Raw genomic sequence first — 25,455 nt, forward strand, 5'->3', positions numbered from 1 at the left:
GACCTTTTAGGGTACCATAGTCACTATAAGTTGCTAGACCTTCTAGGGCATCATAGTCACTATACGTTACCAGACATTAATGGGTACCAAAGTCCCTATAAGTTACCAGACCTTCTAGGGCACCATAGTCACTATACGTTACCAGATCTTCTAGGGTACCATAGTTACTATACGTTTCCAGACATTCTAAGGTATCATAATCACTATACGTTACCAGACCTTCTAGGGTGCCATAGTCACTATACGTTACCAGACATTCTAGAGTACCATAGTCACTATACGTTACCAGACATTCTAGGGTACCATAGTCACTGTACGTTACCAGACCTTCTAGTGTACTATAGTCACTGTAAGTTACCAGACCTTCTAGGGTACCATAGTCACTATACGTTACCAGACCTTCTAGGATACCATAGTCACTATACGTTACCAGACCTTCTGGGGTACCATAGTCACTATACGTTACCAGACCTTCTAGGGTACCATATTCACTATACTTTACCAGACATTCTAGGGTACCAAAGTCACTATACGTTACCAGACCTTCTAGGATACCATAGTCACTATACGTTACCAGACCTTCTAGGGTACCATAGTCGTCACTATACGTTATCAGACCTTCTGTGGTACCATAGTCACTATACGTTACTAGACCTTCTATGGTATCATAGTCACTTTACGTTACCAGACCTTCTAGGGTACCATAGTCACTGTACGTTACCAGACCTTCTAGAGTACCATAGTCACTATACGTTACCAGACGTTCTATGATACCACAGTCACTATACGTTACCAGACCTTCTATGGTATCAGTCACTGTGCAAGAATGGTATATAATACCGACAAGATGAAATTAAGACACATGTGCAACATCTGGGTATCTTTATTGTAGACGTTTCGCCATCCAGTGGCTTTATCAATACAAATTCTAGGACATAGCTTGAAGACAGTAGAACTATGTACAGAAGATGAGGTAATCAGTCCCTCAGCCTAGGAGTAGGTGCGAAGAGCACCATAGCCGTGGAGATTCTGAAGCAGAAGCAAGGAGCCTGGCGCTTAAATAGTAACGTCAGGTGTAGTAGACGAGGGCATAGTCACTGGTAGGCGGGATTCCCCAGTGGAAGTAGGTCCTTCCCAAAGAGATGGGTTAGTTGTAGTTTTAGTTGTCGTAGCCGTGAAGGTTATGTACATGTCCTCAGAATCAAGATTCCATGATGTTGCTGTGTCTGACAAGTTGTGCAAGAATGGTATATGATACCGACAAGATGAAATTTCATCTTGTCAGTATTATATACCAGTACAACTTGTCTGACACAGCAACATTATGGAATCTTGATTCTGAGGACATGTACATAACCTTCACAACTACGACAACTACTACTACTACTAACCCATCTCTTTGGGAAGGACCTACTTCCACTGGGGAATCCCGCCTACCAGTGACTATGCCCTCGTCTGCTACACCTGACGTTACTATATAAGCGTCAGGCTCCTTGGTTCTGCTTCATAGTCTCCACGACTACGGTGCTCTTCGCACCTACTCCAAGGTTGAGGGACTGATTACCTTATCTTCTGTATATAGTCCTACTGTCTTCAAGTTACGTCCAGGAATTTGTATTGATAAAGCCACTGGATGGCGAAACGTCTACAATAAAGATACCCAGATGTTGCACGTGTTTCTTAATTTCACCATAGTCACTATACATTTTACCAGACTTTCTTAGCTACACGTTACGGTGCCAAGTTTTGCATTATTACAGAACTTATACTGGTGTTTACTGTCATTTATGGTCGGACATTTATGTTCACTTTTTCTGTTCCATTGATTGTTAGCAAGTTCTCAATAGTGGCAACTAAATCGCCATTAAATACTGAGTGCCATTTGGTTAGTAATTCTTATACCAATTATCCAAACAGTTAATTAAGTCATCTCTATGATCAGGGTTTAGTTTTTTCCTTTAAAATTAAAAATAATAATAATATAATAATCTTTATCTCAATAAGTACATGATAAAACTTATACAGACCATAGCTGACACCAGTGACATACTATATAAAAAGCGCCTGCTGGATATGAGAGCATTTCCAACAACTGAGTTAATCTTGTCCCCCAGGATGCGGCCCGCACCAGTTGGCTAACACCCAGGTACCTACTTGCTGCTAGGTGAACAGGGACAGCAGGTTCAATGAAACAAGCCCAATGGGTTATGGTAAGCAGCAACCTTAAACCAAGACAGCAATGCCTAAGCGTACGTAATAAGGCAAATAGATTACTGGGATTTATATCAAGAAGTGTAAGCAACAGAAGTCCAGAGGTCATACTGCAGCTTTATACATCATTAGTAAGGCCTCACCTAGATTATGCAGCTCAATTCTGGTCTCCATATTACAGAATGGACATAAATTCGTTAGAAAACATTCAGCGTAGGATGACTAAATTAATACATAGCATTAGAAATCTTCCTTATGAAGAAAGATTGAAGACTCTTAAGTTACATTCACTTGTTAGACGAAGAATGAGGGGAGACCTGATCGAAGTGTATAAGTGGAAGATAGGTATTAATAAATGGGATATTAACAAGGTCTTGAGGATATCTCTCCAAGAGAGAACCCGCAGTAATGGATTTAAATTAGATAAGTTTAGATTTAGAAAGGACATAGGAAAGTATTGGTTTGGAAATAGGGTAGTTGATGAGTGGAACAGTCTACCTAGTTGGGTTATTGAGGCTAGGACTTTGGGTAGTTTCAAATTTAGGTTGGATAAGTACATGAGTGGGAGGGGTTGGATTTGAGAGGGACTTCCACATCGGAGCTTGTTTCTTGGGTGGCATTGAAAATTGGGTTGGTCAAATGTTTGTTAGTGGGATGAATTGTAAAGGACCTGCCTAGTATGGGCCAACAGGCCTGCTGCAGTGTTCCTCCTTTCTTATGTTCTTATGTTCTTATGTTTTCATCCGTACCGGGGATTGAACCACGGGCACTCAATGTATGATCTGAGTGCACTACCAACCGAGCTATGGGACACTAGCTTAGTTCTTATAGACATAACTAGTGTAAGAATAGAAGGAACAGATAGAATGTGGCTTTAGTTGCCTGGTGGTTAACACTCTCGCTTCACACGGTGAGGGTCTGACGGCGAGGGTCTGGGTTCGATTCCCAGCCAGAGTGGAAACATTGGGCGTGTTTCTTTCCACCTGTTGTCTATGTTCCCCATCAGTAAAATGGGTACCTGGGTGTTAGTCGACTGGTGTGGGTCGCATCCTGGGACACTGACCTAATTTGCCCGACATGCGGAGCATAACAAGGGGCTTTCTATATAGTAGTATGTCATTGTTGTCAGCTAGACCTATATACCATGTACGTGTAGTAAATAAAGATATTATTATAACATGATAAACACAGTATCAGTCAGCGAGGTCCGAAAATAGGAGAGTAGGGTGGACAAACACAGTGACTATGTACGTTAGACACAATGAGAAAGGGTGGACATAGATTAGATGAGACACAATAGGAGCGTAAACTCAAGGCCTGTCAATCCCGGTTTAATCAAATTCTAAATAAGCTTTAGAATCAAATTGGTCAGGTTTATTTCATACTACTAATTAACGTGAATGAGGTAATGCCTTCGCTGGCTGGTAATCAGCCTGAGAGCTGCAGCAACCTCACAGATGAAAGTTAAGACACATGTGCAACATCTGGATATCTTTATTGTAGACGTTTCACCATCCAGTGGCTTTATCAATACAGATTCTAGGACATAATAGGAAGACAGTAGAACTATATACAAAAGATGAGGTAATCAGTCCCTCGGCCTTGGAGATAGTGTTCACAGCATCCACCACGATGCTGTGAACACTAACTCCAAGGCCGAGGGACTGATTACCTCATCTAGAATCTGTATTGATAAAGCCACTGGATGGCGAAACGTCTACATTAAAGATATCCAGATGTTGCACATGTGTCTTAACTTTCATATTGTCGGTATTTTATACCTTTCTTGCATAACCTCACAGAAAAAGCTGTCAGTCTGAAGACAATATTCATGACCGAATACATCGTAAAGAAGATGCAATGAAACAAATTAAACCTTAGAATTAAAAAAAAAAACTAAAAAATTCGTGTATCGAGATAAACATTAACTGACTTACTCTGAGGTGGAGTCTTACTGAGGTGGTGTATGTGGGTGGCGCTGACTGCTATGATCACTACCACCATCAATAACACCACCACTTGTCCAACCACTAGCATTAACACTAGCATTATTGATGTTTCCTTACTGGTGATGGCTGCGTGAACATCAATGGAATTATAAATAAGAATTTTAAAAACTTAATTGCTTTATCGTCTTGATTCAGATACAGTATAGCTATCAATAACAACACTGCCACTAGCTGAGCATTCGAACCCACTTTAACCCACTGAATCACACAATGTGTGGATCAGTGGGTTAAGGCGTCATGTGTTTTCACTCACCACGAGGCAGGGCCAAAACTACATGGGTTCGAATCCTTGGCTAGTCGCAGTGTTGTTAATGGTTCAATATCACTCGTTTATGGTCACAATAACAGTATAGCTATAAGTTTAATACAAGGAGAATAGCAAGTAAGTGTTGTATAATAGAATCTACAGTAATGTATTCAGGTACATAAGGATTTAATAATATGAATGGTTATAATAAATATTAGGTGGTAAAAGAACTCGCAGGCACATCACTGTATGTATAGGAACAGAAAGCAAACATATCAAGTGTGTGTGTGAGGATGTTTCCAGCACTAGACCAGGCGTCAGAGACAGTGTTTCCAGCACTAGACCAGGCGTCAGAGACAGTGTTTCCAGCACTAGACCAGGCGTCAGAGACAGTGTTTCCAGCACTAGACCAGGCGTCAGAGACAGTGTTTCCAGCACTAGAAAAGGCGTCAGAGACAGTGTTTCCAGCACTAGACCAGGCGTCAGAGACAGTGTTTCCAGCACTAGACCAGGCGTCAGAGACAGTGTTTCCAGCACTAGACCAGGCGTCAGAGACAGTGTTTCCAGCACTAGACCAGGCGTCAGAGACAGTGTTTCCAGCACTAGACCAGGCATCAGAGACAGTGTTTCCAGCACTAGACCAGGCGTCAGAGACAGTGTTTCCAGCACTACACCAGGCGTCAGAAACAGTGTTTCCAGCACTACACCAGGCGTCAGAGACAGTGTTTCCACCACTAGACCAGGCATCAGAGACAGTGTTTCCAGCACTAGACCAGGCGTCAGAGACAGTGTTTCCAGCACTACACCAGGCGTCAGAGACAGTGTTTCCAGCACTAGACCAGGCGTCAGACACAGTGTTTCCAGCACTAGACCAGGCGTCAGAGACAGTGTTTCTAGCACTAGACCAGGCGTCAGAGACAGTGTTTCCAGCACTAAACCAGGCGTCAGAGACAGTGTTTCCAGCACTAGACCAGGCGTCAGAGACAGTGTTTCCAGCACTAGACCAGGCGTCAGAGACAGTGTTTCCAGCACTAGACCAGGCGTCAGAGACATTGTTTCCAGCACTAGACCAGGCGTCAGAGACAGTGTTTCCAGCACTAGACCAGGCGTCAGAGACAGTGTTTCCAGCACTAGACCAGGCGTCAGAGACAGTGTTTTTATCACTAAACCAGGCGTCAGAGACAGTGTTTCCAGCACTAGACCAGGCGTCAGAGACAGTGTTTCCAGCACTAGACCAGGCGTCAGAGACAGTGTTTCCAGCACTAAACCAGGCGTCAGAGACAGTGTTTCCAGCACTAGACCAGGCGTCAGAGACAGTGTTTCCAGCACTAGACCAGGCGTCAGAGACAGTGTTTCCAGCACTAGACCAGGCGTCAGAGACAGTGTTTCCAGCACTACACCAGGCGTCAGAGACAGTGTTTCCAGCACTAGACCAGGCATCAGAGACAGTGTTTCCAGCACTAGACCAGGCGTCAGAGACAGTGTTTCCAGCACTACACCAGGCGTCAGAAACAGTGTTTCCAGCACTAGACCAGGCGTCAGACACAGTGTTTCCAGCACTAGACCAGGCGTCAGAGACAGTGTTTCTAGCACTAGACCAGGCGTCAGGGACAGTGTTTCCAGCACTAAACCAGGCGTCAGAGACAGTGTTTCCAGCACTAGACCAGGCGTCAGAGACAGTGTTTCCAGCACTAGACCAGGCGTCAGAGACAGTGTTTCCAGCACTAGACCAGGCGTCAGAGACAGTGTTTCCAGCACTAGACCAGGCGTCAGAGACAGTGTTTCCAGCACTAGACCAGGCGTCAGAGACAGTGTTTCCAGCACTACACCAGGCGTCAGAGACAGTGTTTCCAGCACTAGACCAGGCATCAGAGACAGTGTTTCCAGCACTAGACCAGGCGTCAGAGACAGTGTTTCCAGCACTACACCAGGCGTCAGAGACAGTGTTTCCAGCACTAGACCAGGCGTCAGACACAGTGTTTCCAGCACTAGACCAGGCGTCAGAGACAGTGTTTCTAGCACTAGACCAGGCGTCAGAGACAGTGTTTCCAGCACTAAACCAGGCGTCAGAGACAGTGTTTCCAGCACTAGACCAGGCGTCAGAGACAGTGTTTCCAGCACTAGACCAGGCGTCAGAGACAGTGTTTCCAGCACTAGACCAGGCGTCAGAGACATTGTTTCCAGCACTAGACCAGGCGTCAGAGACAGTGTTTCCAGCACTAGACCAGGCGTCAGAGACAGTGTTTCCAGCACTAGACCAGGCGTCAGAGACAGTGTTTTTATCACTAAACCAGGCGTCAGAGACAGTGTTTCCAGCACTAGACCAGGCGTCAGAGACAGTGTTTCCAGCACTAGACCAGGCGTCAGAGACAGTGTTTCCAGCACTAAACCAGGCGTCAGAGACAGTGTTTCCAGCACTAGACCAGGCGTCAGAGACAGTGTTTCCAGCACTAGACCAGGCGTCAGAGACAGTGTTTCCAGCTCTAGACCAGGCGTCAGAGACAGTGTTTCCAGCACTAAACCAGGCGTCAGAGATAGTGTTTCCAGCACTAGACCAGGCGTCAGAGACTGTTTCCAGCACTAGACCAGGCGTCAGAGACAGTGTTTCCAGCACTAGACCAGGCATCAGAGACAGTGTTTCCAGCACTAGACCAGGCGTCAGAGACAGTGTTTCCAGCACTTGACCAGGTGTCAGAGACAGTGTTTCCAGCACTAGACCAGGCGTCAGAGACAGTGTTTCCAGCACTAGACCAGGTGTCAGAGACAGTGCTTCCAGCACTAGACCAGGCGTCAGAGACAGTGTTTCCAGCACTAGACCAGGCGTCAGAGACAGTGTTTCCAGCACTAGACCAGGCGTCAGAGACAGTGTTTCCAGCACTAGACCAGGCGTCAGAGACAGTGTTTCCAGCACTACACCAGGCGTCAGAGACAGTGTTTCCAGCACTAGACTAGGCATCAGAGACAGTGTTTCCAGCACTAGACCAGGCGTCAGAGACAGTGTTTCCAGCACTAGACCAGGCGTCAGAGACAGTGTTTCCAGCACTAGACCAGGCGTCAGAGACAGTGTTTCCAGCACTACACCAGGCGTCAGAGACAGTGTTTCCAGCACTAGACCAGGCATCAGAGACAGTGTTTCCAGCACTAGACCAGGCGTCAGAGACAGTGTTTCCAGCACTAGACCAGGCGTCAGAGACAGTGTTTCTAGCACTAGACCAGGCGTCAGAGACAGTGTTTCCAGCACTAAACCAGGCGTCAGAGACAGTGTTTCTAGCACTAGACCAGGCGTCAGAGACAGTGTTTCCAGCACTAGACCAGGCGTCAGAGACATTGTTTCCAGCACTAGACCAGGCGTCGGAGACAGTGTTTCCAGCACTAGACCAGGCGTCAGAGACAGTGTTTCCAGCACTAGACCAGGCGTCAGAGACAGTGTTTCCAGCACTAAACCAGGCGTCAGAGACAGTGTTTCCAGCACTAGACCAGGCGTCAGAGACAGTGTTTCCAGCACTAGACCAGGCGTCAGAGACAGTGTTTCCAGCACTAGACCAGGCGTCAGAGACAGTGTTTCCAGCACTAAACCAGGCGTCAGAGACAGTGTTTCCAGCACTAGACCAGGCATCAGAGACAGTGTTTCCAGCACTAGACCAGGCGTCAGAGACAGTGTTTCCAGCACTACACCAGGCGTCAGAGACAGTGTTTCCAGCACTAGACCAGGCGTCAGACACAGTGTTTCCAGCACTAGACCAGGCGTCAGAGACAGTGTTTCTAGCACTAGACCAGGCGTCAGAGACAGTGTTTCCAGCACTAAACCAGGCGTCAGAGACAGTGTTTCTAGCACTAGACCAGGTGTCAGAGACAGTGTTTCCAGCACTAGACCAGGCGTCAGAGACATTGTTTCCAGCACTAGACCAGGCGTCGGAGACAGTGTTTCCAGCACTAGACCAGGCGTCAGAGACAGTGTTTCCAGCACTAGACCAGGCGTCAGAGACAGTGTTTCCAGCACTAAACCAGGCGTCAGAGACAGTGTTTCCAGCACTAGACCAGGCGTCAGAGACAGTGTTTCCAGCACTAGACCAGGCGTCAGAGACAGTGTTTCCAGCACTAGACTAGGCGTCAGAGACAGTGTTTCCAGCACTAAACCAGGCGTCAGAGACAGTGTTTCCAGCACTAGACCAGGCGTCAGAGACTGTTTCCAGCACTAGACCAGGCGTCAGAGACAGTGTTTCCAGCACTAGACCAGGCATCAGAGACAGTGTTTCCAGCACTAGACCAGGCGTCAGAGACAGTGTTTCCAGCACTAGACCAGGTGTCAGAGACAGTGTTTCCAGCACTAGACCAGGCGTCAGAGACAGTGTTTCCAGCACTAGACCAGGCGTCAGAGACAGTGTTTCCAGCACTAGACCAGGTGTCAGAGACAGTGTTTCCAGCACTAGACCAGGCGTCAGAGACAGTGTTTCCAGCACTAGACCAGGCGTCAGAGACATTGTTTCCAGCACTAGACCAGGCGTCAGAGACAGTGCTACCAGCGCTAGACGAGGCGTCAGAGACAATGTTTCCAGCACTAGACTAGGCGTCAGAGACAGTGTTTCCAGCACTAGACCAGGCGTCAGAGACAGTGTTTCCAGCACTAGACCAGGCGTCAGAGACAGTGCTACCAGCACTAGACCAGGCGTCAGGGACAGTGTTACCAGCGCTAGACCATGCGTCAGAGACAGTGTTACCAGCGCTAGACCAGGCGTCAGAGACAATATTTCCAGCACTAGACCAGGCGTCAGAGACAGTGTTACCAGCGCTAGACCAGGCGTCAGAGACAGTGTTACCAGCGCTAGACCAGGCGTCAGAGACAGTGTTACCAGCGCTAGACCAGGCATCAGAGACAGTGTTTCCAGCACTAGACCAGGCGTCAGAGACAGTGTTTCCAGCACTAGACCAGGTGTCAGAGACAGTGTTTCCAGCACTAGACCAGGCGTCAGAGACAGTGTTTCCAGCACTACACCAGGCGTCAGAGACAGTGTTTCCAGCACTAGACCAGGCGTCAGAGACAGTGTTTCCAGCACTACACCAGGCGTCAGAGACAGTGTTTCCAGCACTAGACCAGGCGTCAGAGACAGTGTTTCGAGCACTACACCAGGTGTCAGAGACAGTGTTTCCAGCACTAGACCAGGCGTCAGAGACAGTGTTTCCAGCACTAGACCAGGCGTCAGAGACAGTGTTTCCAGCACTAGACCAAGCGTCAGAGACAGTGTTTCCAGCACTAGACCAGGCGTCAGAGACAGTGTTTCCAGCACTACACCAGGCGTCAGAGACAGTGTTTCCAGCACTAGACCAGGCATCAGAGACAGTGTTTCCAACACTAGACCAGGCGTCAGAGACAGTGTTTCCAGCACTACACCAGGCGTCAGAGACAGTGTTTCCAGCACTAGACCAGGCGTCAGACACAGTGTTTCCAGCACTAGACCAGGCGACAGAGACAGTGTTTCTAGCACTAGACCAGGCGTCAGAGACAGTGTTTCCAGCACTAAACCAGGCGTCAGAGACAGTGTTTCTAGCACTAGACCACGCATCAGAGACAGTGTTTCCAGCACTAGACCAGGCGTCAGAGACAGTGTTTCCAGCACTAGACCAGGCGTCAGAGACATTGTTTCCAGCACTAGACCAGGCGTCGGAGACAGTGTTTCCAGCACTAGACCAGGCGTCAGAGACAGTGTTTCCAGCACAAGACCAGGCGTCAGAGACAGTGTTTTTATCACTAAACCAGGCGTCAGAGACAGTGTTTCCAGCACTAGACCAGGCGTCAGAGACAGTGTTTCCAGCACTAGACCAGGCGTCAGAGACAGTGTTTCCAGCACTAAACCAGGCGTCAGAGACAGTGTTTCCAGCACTAGACCAGGCGTCAGAGACAGTGTTTCCAGCACTAGACCAGGCGTCAGAGACAGTGTTTCCAGCACTAGACCAGGCGTCAGAGACAGTGTTTCCAGCACTAAACCAGGCGTCAGAGACAGTGTTTCCAGCACTAGACCAGGCGTCAGAGACAGTGTTTCCAGCACTAGACCAGGCGTCAGAGACAGTGTTTCCAGCACTAGACCAGGCGTCAGAGACAGTGTTTCCAGCACTAGACCAGGCGTCAGAGACAGTGCTACCAGCGCTAGACGAGCCGTCAGAGACAATGTTTCCAGCACTAGACTAGGCGTCAGAGACAGTGTTTCCAGCACTAGACCAGGCGTCAGAGACAGTGTTTCCAGCACTAGACCAGGCGTCAGAGACAGTGCTACCAGCACTAGACCAGGCGTCAGAGACAGTGTTACCAGCGCTAGACCATGCGTAAGAGACAGTGTTACTAGCGCTAGACCAGGCGTCAGAGACAATATTTCCAGCACTAGACCAGGCGTCAGAGACAGTGTTACCAGCGCTACACCAGGCGTCAGAGACAGTGTTACCAGCGCTAGACCAGGCGTCAGAGACAGTGTTTCCAGCGCTAGACCAGGAGTCAGGGACAGTGTTTCCAGTGCTAGACCAGGCATCAGAGACAGTTTTTCCAGTGCTAGACTAGGCGTCAGAGATAGTGTTCCCAGTGCTAGACCAGGCGTCAGAGATAGTGTTCCCAGTGCTAGACCAGGCGTCAGAGACAGTGTTACCAGCGCTAGACCAGGCGTCAGAGACAGTGTTTCCAGCGCTAGACCAGGAGTCAGGGACAGTGTTTCCAGTGCTAGACCAGGCATCAGAGACAGTTTTTCCAGTGCTAGACTAGGCGTCAGAGATAGTGTTCCCAGTGCTAGACCAGGCGTCAGAGATAGTGTTCCCAGTGCTAGATCAGGCGTCAGAGACAGTGTTACCAGCGCTAGACCAGGCGTCAGAGACAGTGTTTCCAGCGCTAGACCAGGAGTCAGGGACAGTGTTTCCAGTGCTAGACCAGGCATCAGAGACAGTTTTTCCAGTGCTAGACTAGGCGTCAGAGATAGTGTTCCCAGTGCTAGACCAGGCGTCAGAGATAGTGTTTCAAGCGCAAGACAAAGCGTCAGAGACAGTGTTTCCAGTGCTAGACCAGGCGTCAAAGACAGTGTTTCAAGCGCTAGACCAGGCGTCAGAGACAGTGTTCCCAGTGCTAGACCAGGCGTCAGAGACAGTGTTTCAAGCGCTAGACCAGGCGTCAGAGACAGTGTTCCCAGTGCTAGACCAGGCGTCAGAGACAGTGTTCCCAGTGCTAGACCAGGCGTCAGAGACAGTGTTTCAAGCGCTAGACCAGGCGTCAGAGACAGTGTTTCCAGCGCTTGACCAGGCGTCAGAGACAGTGTTCCCAGTGCTAGACCAGGCGTCAGAGACAGTGTTACCAGTGCTAGACCAGGCGTCAGAGACAGTGTTCCCAGTGCTAGACCAGGCGTCTGAGGCAGTGTTACCAGCGCTCGACCAGGCGTCAGAGACAGTGTTACCAGTGCTAGACCAGGCGTCAGAGACAGTGTTCCCAGTGCTAGACCAGGCGTCTGAGACAGTGTTACCAGCGCTCGACCAGGCGTCAGAGACAGTGTTACCAGTGCTAGACCAGGCGTCAGAGACAGTGTTTCCAGCACTAGACCAGGCGTCAGAGACAGTGTTTCGAGCACTACACCAGGTGTCAGAGACAGTGTTTCCAGCACTAGACCAGGCGTCAGAGACAGTGTTTCCAGCACTAGACCAGGCGTCAGAGACAGTGTTTCCAGCACTAGACCAAGCGTCAGAGACAGTGTTTCCAGCACTAGACCAGGCGTCAGAGACAGTGTTTCCAGCACTACACCAGGCGTCAGAGACAATGTTTCCAGCACTAGACCAGGCATCAGAGACAGTGTTTCCAGCACTAGACCAGGCGTCAGAGACAGTGTTTCCAGCACTACACCAGGCGTCAGAGACAGTGTTTCCAGCACTAGACCAGGCGTCAGACACAGTGTTTCCAGCACTAGACCAGGCGTCAGAGACAGTGTTTCTAGCACTAGACCAGGCGTCAGAGACAGTGTTTCCAGCACTAAACCAGGCGTCAGAGACAGTGTTTCTAGCACTAGACCACGCATCAGAGACAGTGTTTCCAGCACTAGACCAGGCGTCAGAGACAGTGTTTCCAGCACTAGACCAGGCGTCGGAGACAGTGTTTCCAGCACTAAACCAGGCGTCAGAGACAGTGTTTCTAGCACTAGACCACGCATCAGAGACAGTGTTTCCAGCACTAGACCAGGCGTCAGAGACAGTGTTTCCAGCACTAGACCAGGCGTCAGAGACAGTGTTTCCAGCACTAGACCAGGCGTCAGAGACAGTGTTTCCAGCACTAAACCAGGCGTCAGAGACAGTGTTTCCAGCACTAGACCAGGCGTCAGAGACATTGTTTCCAGCACTAGACCAGGCGTCGGAGACAGTGTTTCCAGCACTAGACCAGGCGTCGGAGACAGTGTTTCCAGCACTAGACCAGGCGTCGGAGACAGTGTTTCCAGCACTAGACCAGGCGTCAGAGACAGTGTTTCCAGCACTAGACCAGGCGTCAGAGACAGTGTTTCCAGCACTAGACCAGGCGTCAGAGACAGTGTTTCCAGCACTAGACCAGGCGTCAGAGACAGTGTTTCCAGCACTAAACCAGGCGTCAGAGACAGTGTTTCCAGCACTAGACCAGGCGTCAGAGACAGTGTTTCCAGCACTAGACCAGGCGTCAGAGACAGTGTTTCCAGCACTAGACCAGGCGTCAGAGACAGTGTTTCCAGCACTAAACCACGCGTCAGAGACAGTGTTTCCAGCACTAGACCAGGCGTCAGAGACTGTTTCCAGCACTAGACCAGGTGTCAGAGACAGTGTTTCCAGCGCTAGACCAGGCATCAGAGACAGTGTTTCCAGCACTAGACCAGGCGTCAGAGACAGTGTTTCCAGCACTAGACCAGGTGTCAGAGACAGTGTTTCCAGCACTAGACCAGGCGTCAGAGACAGTGTTTCCAGCACTAGACCAGGCGTCAGAGACAGTGTTTCCAGTACTAGACCAGGCGTCAGAGACAGTGCTACCAGCGCTAGACGAGGCGTCAGAGACAGTGTTTCCAGCACTAGACCAGGCGTCAGAGACAGTGTTTCCAGCACTAGACCAGGCGTCAGAGACAGTGTTTCCAGCACTAGACCAGGCGTCAGAGACAGTGCTACCAGCGCTAGACGAGGCGTCAGAGACAATGTTTCCAGCACTAGACTAGGCGTCAGAGACAGTGTTTCCAGCACTAGACCAGGCGTCAGAGACAGTGTTTCCAGCACTAGACCAGGCGTCAGAGACAGTGCTACCAGCACTAGACCACGTCAGGACAGTGTTCAGCGAGACATGCGTAAGAGACAGTGTTACCAGCGCTAGACCAGGCGTGACAATATTTCCAGTAGGCGTCAGAGACAGTGTTACCAGCGCTAGACCAGGCGTCAGAGACAGTGTTACCACAAGGCGTCAGAGACAGTGTTTTAGACCAGGAGTCAGGGACAGTGTTTCCAGTGCTAGACCACATCAGAGACAGTTTTTCCAGTGCTAGACTACAGAGATAGTGTTCCCAGTGCTAGACCAGCGCAGAGATAGTGTTCCCAGTGCTAGACCAGGCGTCAGAGACAGTGTTACCAGCGCTAGACCAGGCGTCAGAGACAGTGTTTCCAGCGCTAGACCAGGAGTCAGTGACAGTGTTTCCAGTGCTAGACCAGGCTACAGAGACAGTTTTTCCAGAGCTAGACTAGGCGTCAGAGATAGTGAGGCGTCAGAGATAGTGTTCCCAGTGCTAGACCAGGCGTTTTTCCAGTGCTAGTGTTTCAAGCGCTAGGCGTCAGAGACAGTGTTCCCAGTGCTAGACGTCAGAGACAGTGTCAGCGAGATAGTGTTCCCAGTGCTAGACCAGGCGTCAGAGACAGTGTTCCCAATGCTAGACCAGGCGTCAGAGACCAAGCGCTAGACCAGGCGTCAGAGACAGTGTTACCAGTGCGTCAGAGACCAGGACCAGGCGTCAGAGACAGTGTTCCCAGTGCTAGACCAGGCGTCAGAGACAGTGTTACCAGTGCTAGACCAGGCGTCAGAGACAGTGTTCCCAGTGCTAGACCAGGCGTCTGAGACAGTGTTACCAGCGCTCGACCAGGCGTCAGAGACAGTGTTCCCAGTGCTAGACCAGGCGTCTGAGACAGTGTTTGGTATTAATATTTGTGTTTAAACACGAGACAGAAAGAGTGGCTTGTGTTAAGATTTCGCTCGGATTTTTAAGTCCAGAGGGTTAACCACTAAGGATAAGCCAAGGAAGTTAGTGCGTTATCGAGGACTGTCTGTCTTATTTCCATTGGGGTCCTCAATCTTGTCCCTTAGGATGCGACCCACGACTAGCACCCAGGTACCTATTTGCTACTAGGTGAACAGGAGAGCAGGTGCCAGGAAACGCGTCGAAATGCTTCTTCTCCGCCGGGAATCGAACCCGGGCCCTCCGTGTGTGAAGCGAGAGCATAGCCAGCCAGGCCACGGGATCTCCCACGAGTGGAACAAACTCCCGGGTTCCGTCATAGAAGCTAAAACGTTGTGTAGGTTTAAAAATAGGTTAGATAAATCCATGAGTGGGTGTGGGTGGGTGTGAGTTGGACCTGACTAGCTTGTGCTAAAAGATCTGATGCCGTGTTCCTTCCTTAAGTGGATGTGACCTGCACCTGAGTAGATTGTGTAAGTGGCTTAATTAAGCCGGTAGATATCTGGACCTGCTTCTCATGGGCCAGTAGGCCTGCGGGAGGGTTCCTTCCTTCTTATGTTTTTATGATAGTTTCTTCAGTCTCAAAAGCTTTACTTAAATAAAAAAAAAAGAGGTTAAATGAATGTTAACTAATTTCTAGAAGTGAACAGAGTAATTGTGGCGTCTTTAAGACGCCATCTGCAGGAAGTTTTCTTAACCTTAACTTAAAGTCGAGTATGATTGTACTCATAATACGTTTATTACTTATTTTTTGAAGATTTTCGAAAATAAATTATTATTATTATTGTTCTTCTTCTTCTTCTTCTTCTTCTTCTTCTTCTTCTTCTTCTTCTTCTTCTTCTTCTTCTTCTTCTTCTTCTTCTTCTTCTTCTTCTTCTTCTTCTTCTTCTTCTTCTTCTTATTATTATTATTACTATTATTATTAAAATTATTATTATTATTATTATTATTACAATTATTATTATTAAAATTATTATTATTATTATTATTATTATTATTATTATTATTATTATTATTATTATTACTATTATTATTTTTATTATTATTATTATTATTATTATTAAAATTATTATTATTACTATCATTATTATTATTATTATTATTATTATTATTATTATTATTAGTAGTAGTAGTAGTAGTAGTAGTAGTAGTAGTATTACATGGGAGAGGCATCATACAGAAGTTGGGGTAATGGCAGGCATTAGCTCTTGATTCAAGTAACTGGAGCCCCTGGGACCAAGTGTCTGTCACCAGCATCAAGACTCCACGTGTGAGCGCCAGGTAACAATGATCAGTTATAGATTCGTCTCTTCTTCTTAATTTCACATAAATCTCCACTTTATGATTTGGAGTAACTCGCTCAGTGACAGTGATAACTCGCTCAGTGACAGTGATAACTCGCACAGTGACAGTGATAACTCGCTCAGTGACAGTGATAACTCGCTCAGTGACAGTGATAACTCGCACAGTGACAGTGATAACTCGCTCAGTGACAGTGATAACTCGCTCAGTGACAGTGATAACTCGCTCAGTGACAGTGATAACTCGCACAGTGACAGTGATAACTCGCTCAGTGACAGTGATAACTCGCTCAGTGACAGTGATAACTCGCACAGTGACAGTGATAACTCGCACAGTGACAGTGATAACTCGCACAGTGACAGTGATAACTCGCTCAGTGACAGTGATAACTCGTTCAGTGACAGTGATAACTCGCACAGTGACAGTGATAACTCGCTCAGTGACAGTGATAACTCGTTCAGTGACAGTGATAACTCGCACAGTGACAGTGATAACTCGCACAGTGACAGTGATAACTCGCTCAGTGACAGTGATAACTCGTTCAGTGACAGTGATAACTCGCTCAGTGACAGTGATAACTCGCTCAGTGACAGTGATAACTCGCACAGTGACAGTGATAACTCGCTCAGTGACAGTGATAACTCGCTCAGTGACAGTGATAACTCGCACAGTGACAGTGATAACTCGCACAGTGACAGTGATAACTCGCTCAGTGACAGTGATAACTCGCACAGTGACAGTGATAACTCGCTCAGTGACAGTGATAACTCGCTCAGTGACAGTGATAACTCACTCAGTGACAGTGATAACTCGCACAGTGACAGTGATAACTCGCTCAGTGACAGTGATAACTCGCTCAGTGACAGTGATAACTCGCTCAGTGACAGTGATAACTCGCACAGTGACAGTGATAACTCGCTCAGTGACAGTGATAACTCGCTCAGTGACAGTGATAACTCGCACAGTGACAGTGATAACTCGCACAGTGACAGTGATAACTCGCTCAGTGACAGTGATAACTCGCACAGTGACAGTGATAACTCGCTCAGTGACAGTGATAACTCGCTCAGTGACAGTGATAACTCGCTCAGTGACAGTGATAACTCGCACAGTGACAGTGATAACTCGCTCAGTGACAGTGATAACTCGCTCAGTGACAGTGATAACTCGCACAGTGACAGTGATAACTCGCACAGTGACAGTGATAACTCGCTCAGTGACAGTGATAACTCGCTCAGTGACAGTGATAACTCGCTCAGTGACAGTGATAACTCACACAGTGACAGTGATAACTCGCACAGTGACAGTGATAACTCGCACAGTGACAGTGATAACTCGCTCAGTGACAGTGATAACTCACACAGTGACAGTGATAACTCGCACAGTGACAGTGATAACTCGCACAGTGACAGTGATAACTCGCTCAGTGACAGTGATAACTCGCTCAGTGACAGTGATAACTCGCACAGTGACAGTGATAACTCGCTCAGTGACAGTGATAACTCGCTCAGTGACAGTGATAACTCGCACAGTGACAGTGATAACTCGCACAGTGACAGTGATAACTCGCTCAGTGACAGTGATAACTCGCACAGTGACAGTGATAACTCGCTCAGTGACAGTGATAACTCGCTCAGTGACAGTGATAACTCGCTCAGTGACAGTGATAACTCGCTCAGTGACAGTGATAACTCGCACAGTGACAGTGATAACTCGCTCAGTGACAGTGATAACTCGCTCAGTGACAGTGATAACTCGCACAGTGACAGTGATAACTCGCACAGTGACAGTGATAACTCGCTCAGTGACAGTGATAACTCGCACAGTGACAGTGATAACTCGCTCAGTGACAGTGATAACTCGCTCAGTGACAGTGATAACTCGCTCAGTGACAGTGATAACTCGCTCAGTGACAGTGATAACTCGCTCAGTGACAGTGATAACTCGCTCAGTGACAGTGATAACTCGCACAGTGACAGTGATAACTCGCACAGTGACAGTGATAACTCGCTCAGTGACAGTGATAACTCGCTCAGTGACAGTGATAACTCGCACAGTGACAGTGATAACTCGCTCAGTGACAGTGATAACTCGCTCAGTGACAGTGATAACTCGCACAGTGACAGTGATAACTCGCACAGTGACAGTGATAACTCGCTCAGTGACAGTGATAACTCGCACAGTGACAGTGATAACTCGCACAGTGACAGTGATAACTCGCTCAGTGACAGTGATAACTCGCACAGTGACAGTGATAACTCGCACAGTGACAGTGATAACTCGCTCAGTGACAGTGATAACTCGCACAGTGACAGTGATAACTCGCTCAGTGACAGTGATAACTCGCTCAGTGACAGTGATAACTCGCAGTGACAGTGATAACTCGCTCAGTGACAGTGATAACTCGCTCAGTGACAGTGATAACTCGCACAGTGACAGTGATAACTCGCACAGTGACAGTGATAACTCGCTCAGTGACAGTGATAACTCGCACAGTGACAGTGATAACTCGCACAGTGACAGTGATAACTCGCTCAGTGACAGTGATAACTCGCACAGTGAAAGTGATAACTCGCTCAGTGACAGAGATAACTCGCACAGTGAAAGTGATAACTCGCTCAGTGACAGTGATAACTCGCACAGTGACAGTGATAACTCGCACAATGACAGTGATAACTCGCTCAGTGACAGTGATAACTCGCACAGTGACAGTGATAACTCGCTCAGTGACAGTGATAACTCGCACAGTGACAGTGATAACTCGCTCAGTGACAGTGATAACTCGCACAGTGACAGGTGATAACTCGCGCAGTGACAGGTGATAACTCGCACAGTGACAGGTGATAACTTGCACAGTGACAGGTAATAACTCGCTCAGTGACAGGTGATAACTCGCACAGTGACAGGTGATAACTCACACAGTGACAGGTGATAACTCGGACAGTGACAGGTGATAACTCGCACAGTGACAGGTGATAACTCGCGCAGTGACAGGTGATAACTCGCACAGTGACAGGTAATAACTCGCACAGTGACAGGTAATAACTCGCACAGTGACAGGTAATAACTCGCACAGTGACAGGTAATAACTCACGCAGTGACAGGTAATAACTCACACAGTGACATGTAATAACTCACACAGTGACAGGTAATAGCTCACACAGTGACAGGTAATAACTCGCACAGTGACAGGTAATAACTCACACAGTGACAGGTAATAACTCGCACAGTGACAGGTAATAGCTCACATAGTGACAGGTCATAACTCGCACAGTGACAGGTAATATCTCACACAGTGACAGGTAATAACTCACACAGTGACAGGTAATATCTCACACAGTGACAGGTAATAACTCGCACAGTGACAGGTTATGTCTCACACAGTGACAGGTAATAACTCACACAGTGACAGGTAATATCTCACACAGTGACAGGTAATAACTCGCACAGTGACAGGTAATATCTCACACAGTGACAGGTAATAACTCACACAGTGACAGGTAATATCTCGCACAGTGACAGGTAATAACTCACACAGTGACAGGTAATATCTCACACAGTGACAGGTAATAACTCACACAGTGACAGGTAATATCTCACACAGTGACAGGTAATATCTCACACAGTGACAGGTAATATCTCACACAGTGACAGGTAATAACTCACACAGTGACAGGTAATAACTCGCACAGTGACAGGTAATATCTCACACAGTGACAGGTAATAACTCACACAGTGACAGGTAATATCTCACACAGTGACAGGTAATAACTCACACAGTGACAGGTAATAACTCGCACAGTGACAGGTAATATCTCACACAGTGACAGGTAATAACTCACACAGTGACAGGTAATATCTCACACAGTGACAGGTAGTAACTCGCACAGTGACAGGTAATATCTCACACAGTGACAGGTAATAACTCACACAGTGACAGGTAATATCTCACACAGTGACAGGTAGTAACTCGCGCAGTGACAGGTAATATCTCACACAGTGACAGGTAATAACTCACACAGTGACAGGTAATATCTCACAGAGTGACAGGTAATAACTCGCAGTGACAGGTAATATCTCACACAGTGACAAGTAATAACTCACACAGTGACAGGTAATAACTCGCACAGTGACAGGTAATAACTCACACAGTGACAGGTAATATCTCACACAGTGACAGGTAATAACTCACACAGTGACAGGTAATAACTCACACAGTGACAGGTAATATCTCACACAGTGACAAGTAATAACTCACACAGTGACAGGTAATATCTCACACAGTGACAGGTAATAACTCGCAGTGACAGGTAATATCTCACACAGTGACAAGTAATAACTCACACAGTGACAGGTAATAACTCGCACAGTGACAGGTAATAACTCACACAGTGACAGGTAATATCTCACACAGTGACAGGTAATAACTCGCACAGTGACAGGTAATAACTCACACAGTGACAGGTAATAACTCACACAGTGACAGGTAATATCTCACACAGTGACAGGTAATAACTCACACAGTGACAGGTAATATCTCACACAGTGACAAGTAATAACTCACACAGTGACAGGTAATAACTCACACAGTGACAGGTAATAACTCACACAGTGACAGGTAATAACTCACACAGTAACAGGTAATAACTCGCACAGTGACAGGTAATAACTCACACAGTAACAGGTAATAACTCGCACAGTGACAGGTAATGACTCACACAGTGAGAGGTGACAACTCACACAGTGAGAGGTGACAACTCATAGCCTTGTCTTTTAGACATGATTGGTGGAATATTCGCTATTACCTTCCTTGTTTTTATCTGTTTTATTATTGAAGTTACCAGGGTATGAGTTGTCTTAGATATAAAGACCCTTGGTAACTGTCACTAAGGTAATCGTTACCCTGGGCGCTGGCGTTATATATTTTGCTAGTAATATTAATGCCTATGCTAGAGAAGAATACGTTAAGTTATTTACTGTATCACCAGTATGGACGGGAGGTTCGTTTGATCTGGTCGCTACAATTTCTTTGGTCTTGACAATTTTTCACGTTCCCTGAATTTGTGATAGTTTTATATCGCCTTTTAATTCTTCTAAATTGTTTGCATAATAAAATTGATTTCATTTATTTAAAAGTATTGTATGCATTGATGACTTTGTATTTGCTAATTCCTTGGGAATTGAGCACATGTTTATAGGTTTACTTCTTATCAAAGGTTCTGTGAATACTGCTGAATAGCCAAGGGTTCTTTAGTCTCTTGGCTGTAAACTGTACCAAGATACCCTTGTGTTGCAGTGTCTGACAGATTGAACATTAAAATGGTATAAAATACCGTCGGTATTTTATACCATTTTAATGTTCAATCTGTCAGACACTGCAACACAAGGGTATCTTGGTACAGACCTGCAGTCGGTATTTTATACCATTTTAATGTTCAATCTGGCTGTAAACTGTTTGTTTTTTTAAGGGTCAATATTTATTATAGTGGCAATGTATTTGCTGAAGGAAAGTTTAGACAGTTGTGAATATCATTATTGTTACTAAATATTCTCTCTCAATCAATTGTTCTTATTGTTGTGATAAAAATATTCATTGATTCCTAAATGAAATATTCTGAATATGAATGTGTTTGTTATTAGGATGGATGGGTAATAATAATCAGTATTGTCAATGATAATGACATATTTTAGAAGAGATGTTATGTATGTCCAGATATGGGAAAGGGAAGATTCAGATGTCTTAGTGATGCATGTTGGCTTGGTTATTAAGGGCAGCAGAGGCAATTATTCATGGTGTTAAGGAAGCCAGTTGTTTGTGGATCATCTGCTTGAGTCAGATTAACATTAAAGTCACCAGGCCTTTGAGGGTGTCCTCAAAGGTGACTTCGCTGGTGTCTGGAGTTCTCTAAACAACCAAAGGTGACTATGTTGGTGTCTGTAGTTCTCTAAACAAGCAAAGGTGACTATGTTGGTGTATAGAGTTCTCTAAACAACGTAAGGTGACTATGTTGGTGTCTGTAGTTCTCTAAACAAGCAAAGGTGACTATGTTGGTGTATGGAGTTCTCTAAACAACCAAAGGTGACTATGTTGGTGTCTGGAGTTCTCTAAACATCCAAACATAAGAACATAAGAAAGGAGGAACACTGCAGCAGGCCTGTTGGCCCATACTGGCAAGTCCTTTACAATTCATCCCACTAACAAAACATTTGCCCAACCCAATTTTCAAGGTGACTATGTTGGTGTCTGTAGTTCTCTAAACAACCAAAGGCGACTATATTGGTGTCTGGAGTTCTCTAAACAACCAAAGGTGACTATATTGGTGTCTGTAGTTTTCTAAACAACCAAAGGTGACTTTGTTGGTGTCGGTAGCTCTCTAGACAACCAAAGGTGACTATGTTGGTGTCGGTAGTTCTCTAAACAACCAAAGGTGACTTTGTTGGTGTCTGTAGTTCTCTAAATAACCAAAGGTGACTATATTGGTGTCTGGAGTTTTCTAAACAACCAAAGGTAACTATGTTGGTGTCTGTAGTTCTCTAAACAACCAACGGTGACTATGTTGGTGTCTGTAGTTCTCTAAACAACCAAAGGTGACTATATTGGTGTCTGTAGTTCTCTAAACAACCAAAGGTGACTATATTGGTGTCTGTAGTTTTCTAAACAACCAAAGGTGACTATATTGGTGTCTGGAGTTCTCTAAGCAACCAAAGGTGACTTTGTTGGTGTCGGTAGCTCTCTAGACAACCAATGGTGACTATGTTGGTGTCGGTAGTTCTCTAAACAACCAAAGGTGACTTTGTTGGTGTCTGTAGTTCTCTAAATAACCAAAGGTGACTATATTGGTGTCTGGAGTTTTCTAAACAACCAAAGGTAACTATGTTGGTGTCTGTAGTTCTCTAAACAACCAACGGTGACTATGTTGGTGTCTGTAGTTCTCTAAACAACCAAAGGTGACTATATTGCTGTCTGGAGTTCTCTAAACAACCAAAGGTAACTATATTGGTGTCTGTAGTTATCTAAGCAACCAAAGGTGATTATGTTGGTGTCTGTAGTTCTCTAAACAACCAAAGGTGACTATATTGCTGTCTGGAGTTCTCTAAACAACCAAAGATGACTATATTGCTGTCTGGAGTTCTCTAAACAACCAAAGGTGATTATGTTGGTGTCTGTAGTTCTCTAAATAACCAAAGGTGACTATATTGGTGTCTGGAGTTTTCTAAACAACCAAAGGTAACTATGTTGGTGTCTGGAGTTCTCTAAACAACCAAAGGTGACTATGTTGGTGTCTGTAGTTCTCTAAACAAACAAAGGTGACTATGTTGGTGTCTGTAGTTCTCTAAACAACCAAAGGTGACTATGTTGGTGTCTGTAGTTCTCTAAACAACCAAAGGTGACTATGTTGGTGTCTGTAGTTCTCTAAACAACCAAAGGTGACTATGTTGGTGTCTGTAGTTCTCTAAACAACCAAAGGTGACTATGTTGGTGTCTGTAGTTCTCTAAACAATACCTCTTGATACTGAGGTTCTTATGTTGTTAACTGTAAATAAATCAAATATATATTGCCAGTGTTTATCTTGGGGGCTGCTGGTTGAGTGTGTATAGCACAGTGCCACCTCCTTCTTGATCTGGTCTGCAGTTATAGATGGGTGTGTATTAAGTTAGGTTATATATGTCTAATGTGACATGTTTCAGTTAGGTTTCTCTGAGAATATTGAAAATTAGTTAAACAAATAGGAATTCAAGAAGGGCACTCTAGCAGAAAGTTGAGATGTTCCTGTTTTCGCTTGACTGGTTGTGTATCAGCGGTGAGCTTATTATTGTCTAGATCTGAGAGAAAATTCTGGTCGGAATCTATGTGAGTATTCATGGTTAGTACTTATTGAAAATATTAATTTTAGTGACTGCCTTGCTTTCAGAATTTAAGTAATTGTTAAGATAAAAAGATAATGTAACTAACTATTCTGCAACTTTATAATGAACAGTAAAAACGTAATGAATAATGTACCAACTAGCTAACAAGAATGTTTAATTCTACAAACAATATATGAATAATTAAGAAGAATATAAACAGAATATAATTAGTTGTAAAATTTGAAATACAAACAAAAGAAGTGATATTCTTGTCAAAATCTAAAGCAACATTATGTAACTTAGTCTACAAAAAATAAACAAAATAGAAGCAAAAATTAAACTGTCATGTGAAGACAAATTTCTCAGAGAAACTTTGCAACTCCAAAAATTACTTAAAATTAAAGTGAGTAATCTTGCAAACTTACGAAAACTCTCAGAATTATTGCATTTGATCCATTCCATTGTAGCATTGCCGCGTATAGTTACATTGTAAATACTTTTGATTTCTCTTTTGTTCTGTAAGAGAAAAATGAAAAATTATATTTATATATGTGGTTCGTTTGTTATATTTTTGTCTTTTATTTCTTCTATAAAATGTCAAGGCTGAAAATCAGTAAATTTGGTATTACAACATTCTAACGTTGGAATTTATCTCCGGAATTTATCGACATTCTCTAAGTGTCTAGGTAACTCTCTTCCTATCTTCTAATATACAGCTTATAGTAATTCCTCTAGTTATTGTTCTCTAGTACACAACCTACAGTAATTCCTCTCGTCCCCATACTCTGGTATAGTCTAGTATACTGTTATGCTCTAGTATACTCTGGTATACTCTAGTATACTCTCGTATACTCTAGTATACTCTGGTATTGTCTAGTATACTCTGGTATACTCTAGTGTACTTTGGTATACTCTAGTATACTCTGGTATACTCTAGTATACTCTGATATACTCTAGTATACACCCAACTAACATTCTTCACCTTCCAGTCACCTAATATCCAGCCTACAGTAATTCCTCCCTTTCTTCTCTAATAACCAGCTTTCTGTATTTTCATCCATTTCCACGCTCTAGTAATAAACCTACAAACATTCTTCACCTTCTAGTCCTCTAGTATCCTGCCTTCAGTAATTCCTCATTGTCCTATCCTCTAACATCCAGTCTGCAGTCATTCCATCCCTTACGATTCTCACTATTCTACAGCCATTTCTCACCTTCCTATTTTCTGGAATTCATCTTACAGATTCTTCACCTTCCTATCCTCTAGCGTCCAACCTGCAGTCATTGTTCACGTTTCTATCCTCTAGTGTCCAACCTGCAGTCATTGTTCACGTTTCTATCCTCTAGTGTCCAACCTGCAGTCATTGTTCACGTTCCTATCCTCTAGTGTCCAACCTGCAGTCATTGTTCACGTTTCTATCCTCTAGTGTCCAACCTGCAGTCATTGTTCACGTTCCTATCCTCTAGTGTCCAACCTGCAGTCATTGTTCACGTTCCTATCCTCTAGTGTCCAACCTGCAGTCATTGTTCACGTTCCTATCCTCTAGTGTCCAGCCTGCAGTCATTGTTCACGTTCCTATCCTCTAGTATAAAGGTTAATATGATACAATCCTTGCCAATCCTATACTATCCCTTCTACAACCATTCTTT

General features: G+C 45.6%; 1 protein-coding gene across 1 annotated transcript in view; it reads right to left on the bottom strand.

Annotated features, from left to right (window-relative positions):
• Window positions 1-23,692: 23,692 nt before the first annotated feature.
• LOC138853485 (uncharacterized) overlaps window positions 23,693-25,455 on the bottom strand; it is a 51,720-nt gene continuing 49,957 nt past the window's right edge. The window contains exons 3-4 of the mRNA XM_070090398.1: window positions 24,231-24,321; window positions 23,693-23,805 (exon numbers count right to left, since the gene is read on the bottom strand). Of these exons, the coding sequence (XP_069946499.1) occupies window positions 23,693-23,805; window positions 24,231-24,321 (204 nt within the window). The remainder of the gene's footprint in view (window positions 23,806-24,230; window positions 24,322-25,455) is intronic.

The sequence above is a fragment of the Cherax quadricarinatus genome, chromosome 31 (assembly GCF_038502225.1).
Source record: "Cherax quadricarinatus isolate ZL_2023a chromosome 31, ASM3850222v1, whole genome shotgun sequence".
Lineage (NCBI taxonomy): Eukaryota > Metazoa > Arthropoda > Malacostraca > Decapoda > Parastacidae > Cherax > Cherax quadricarinatus.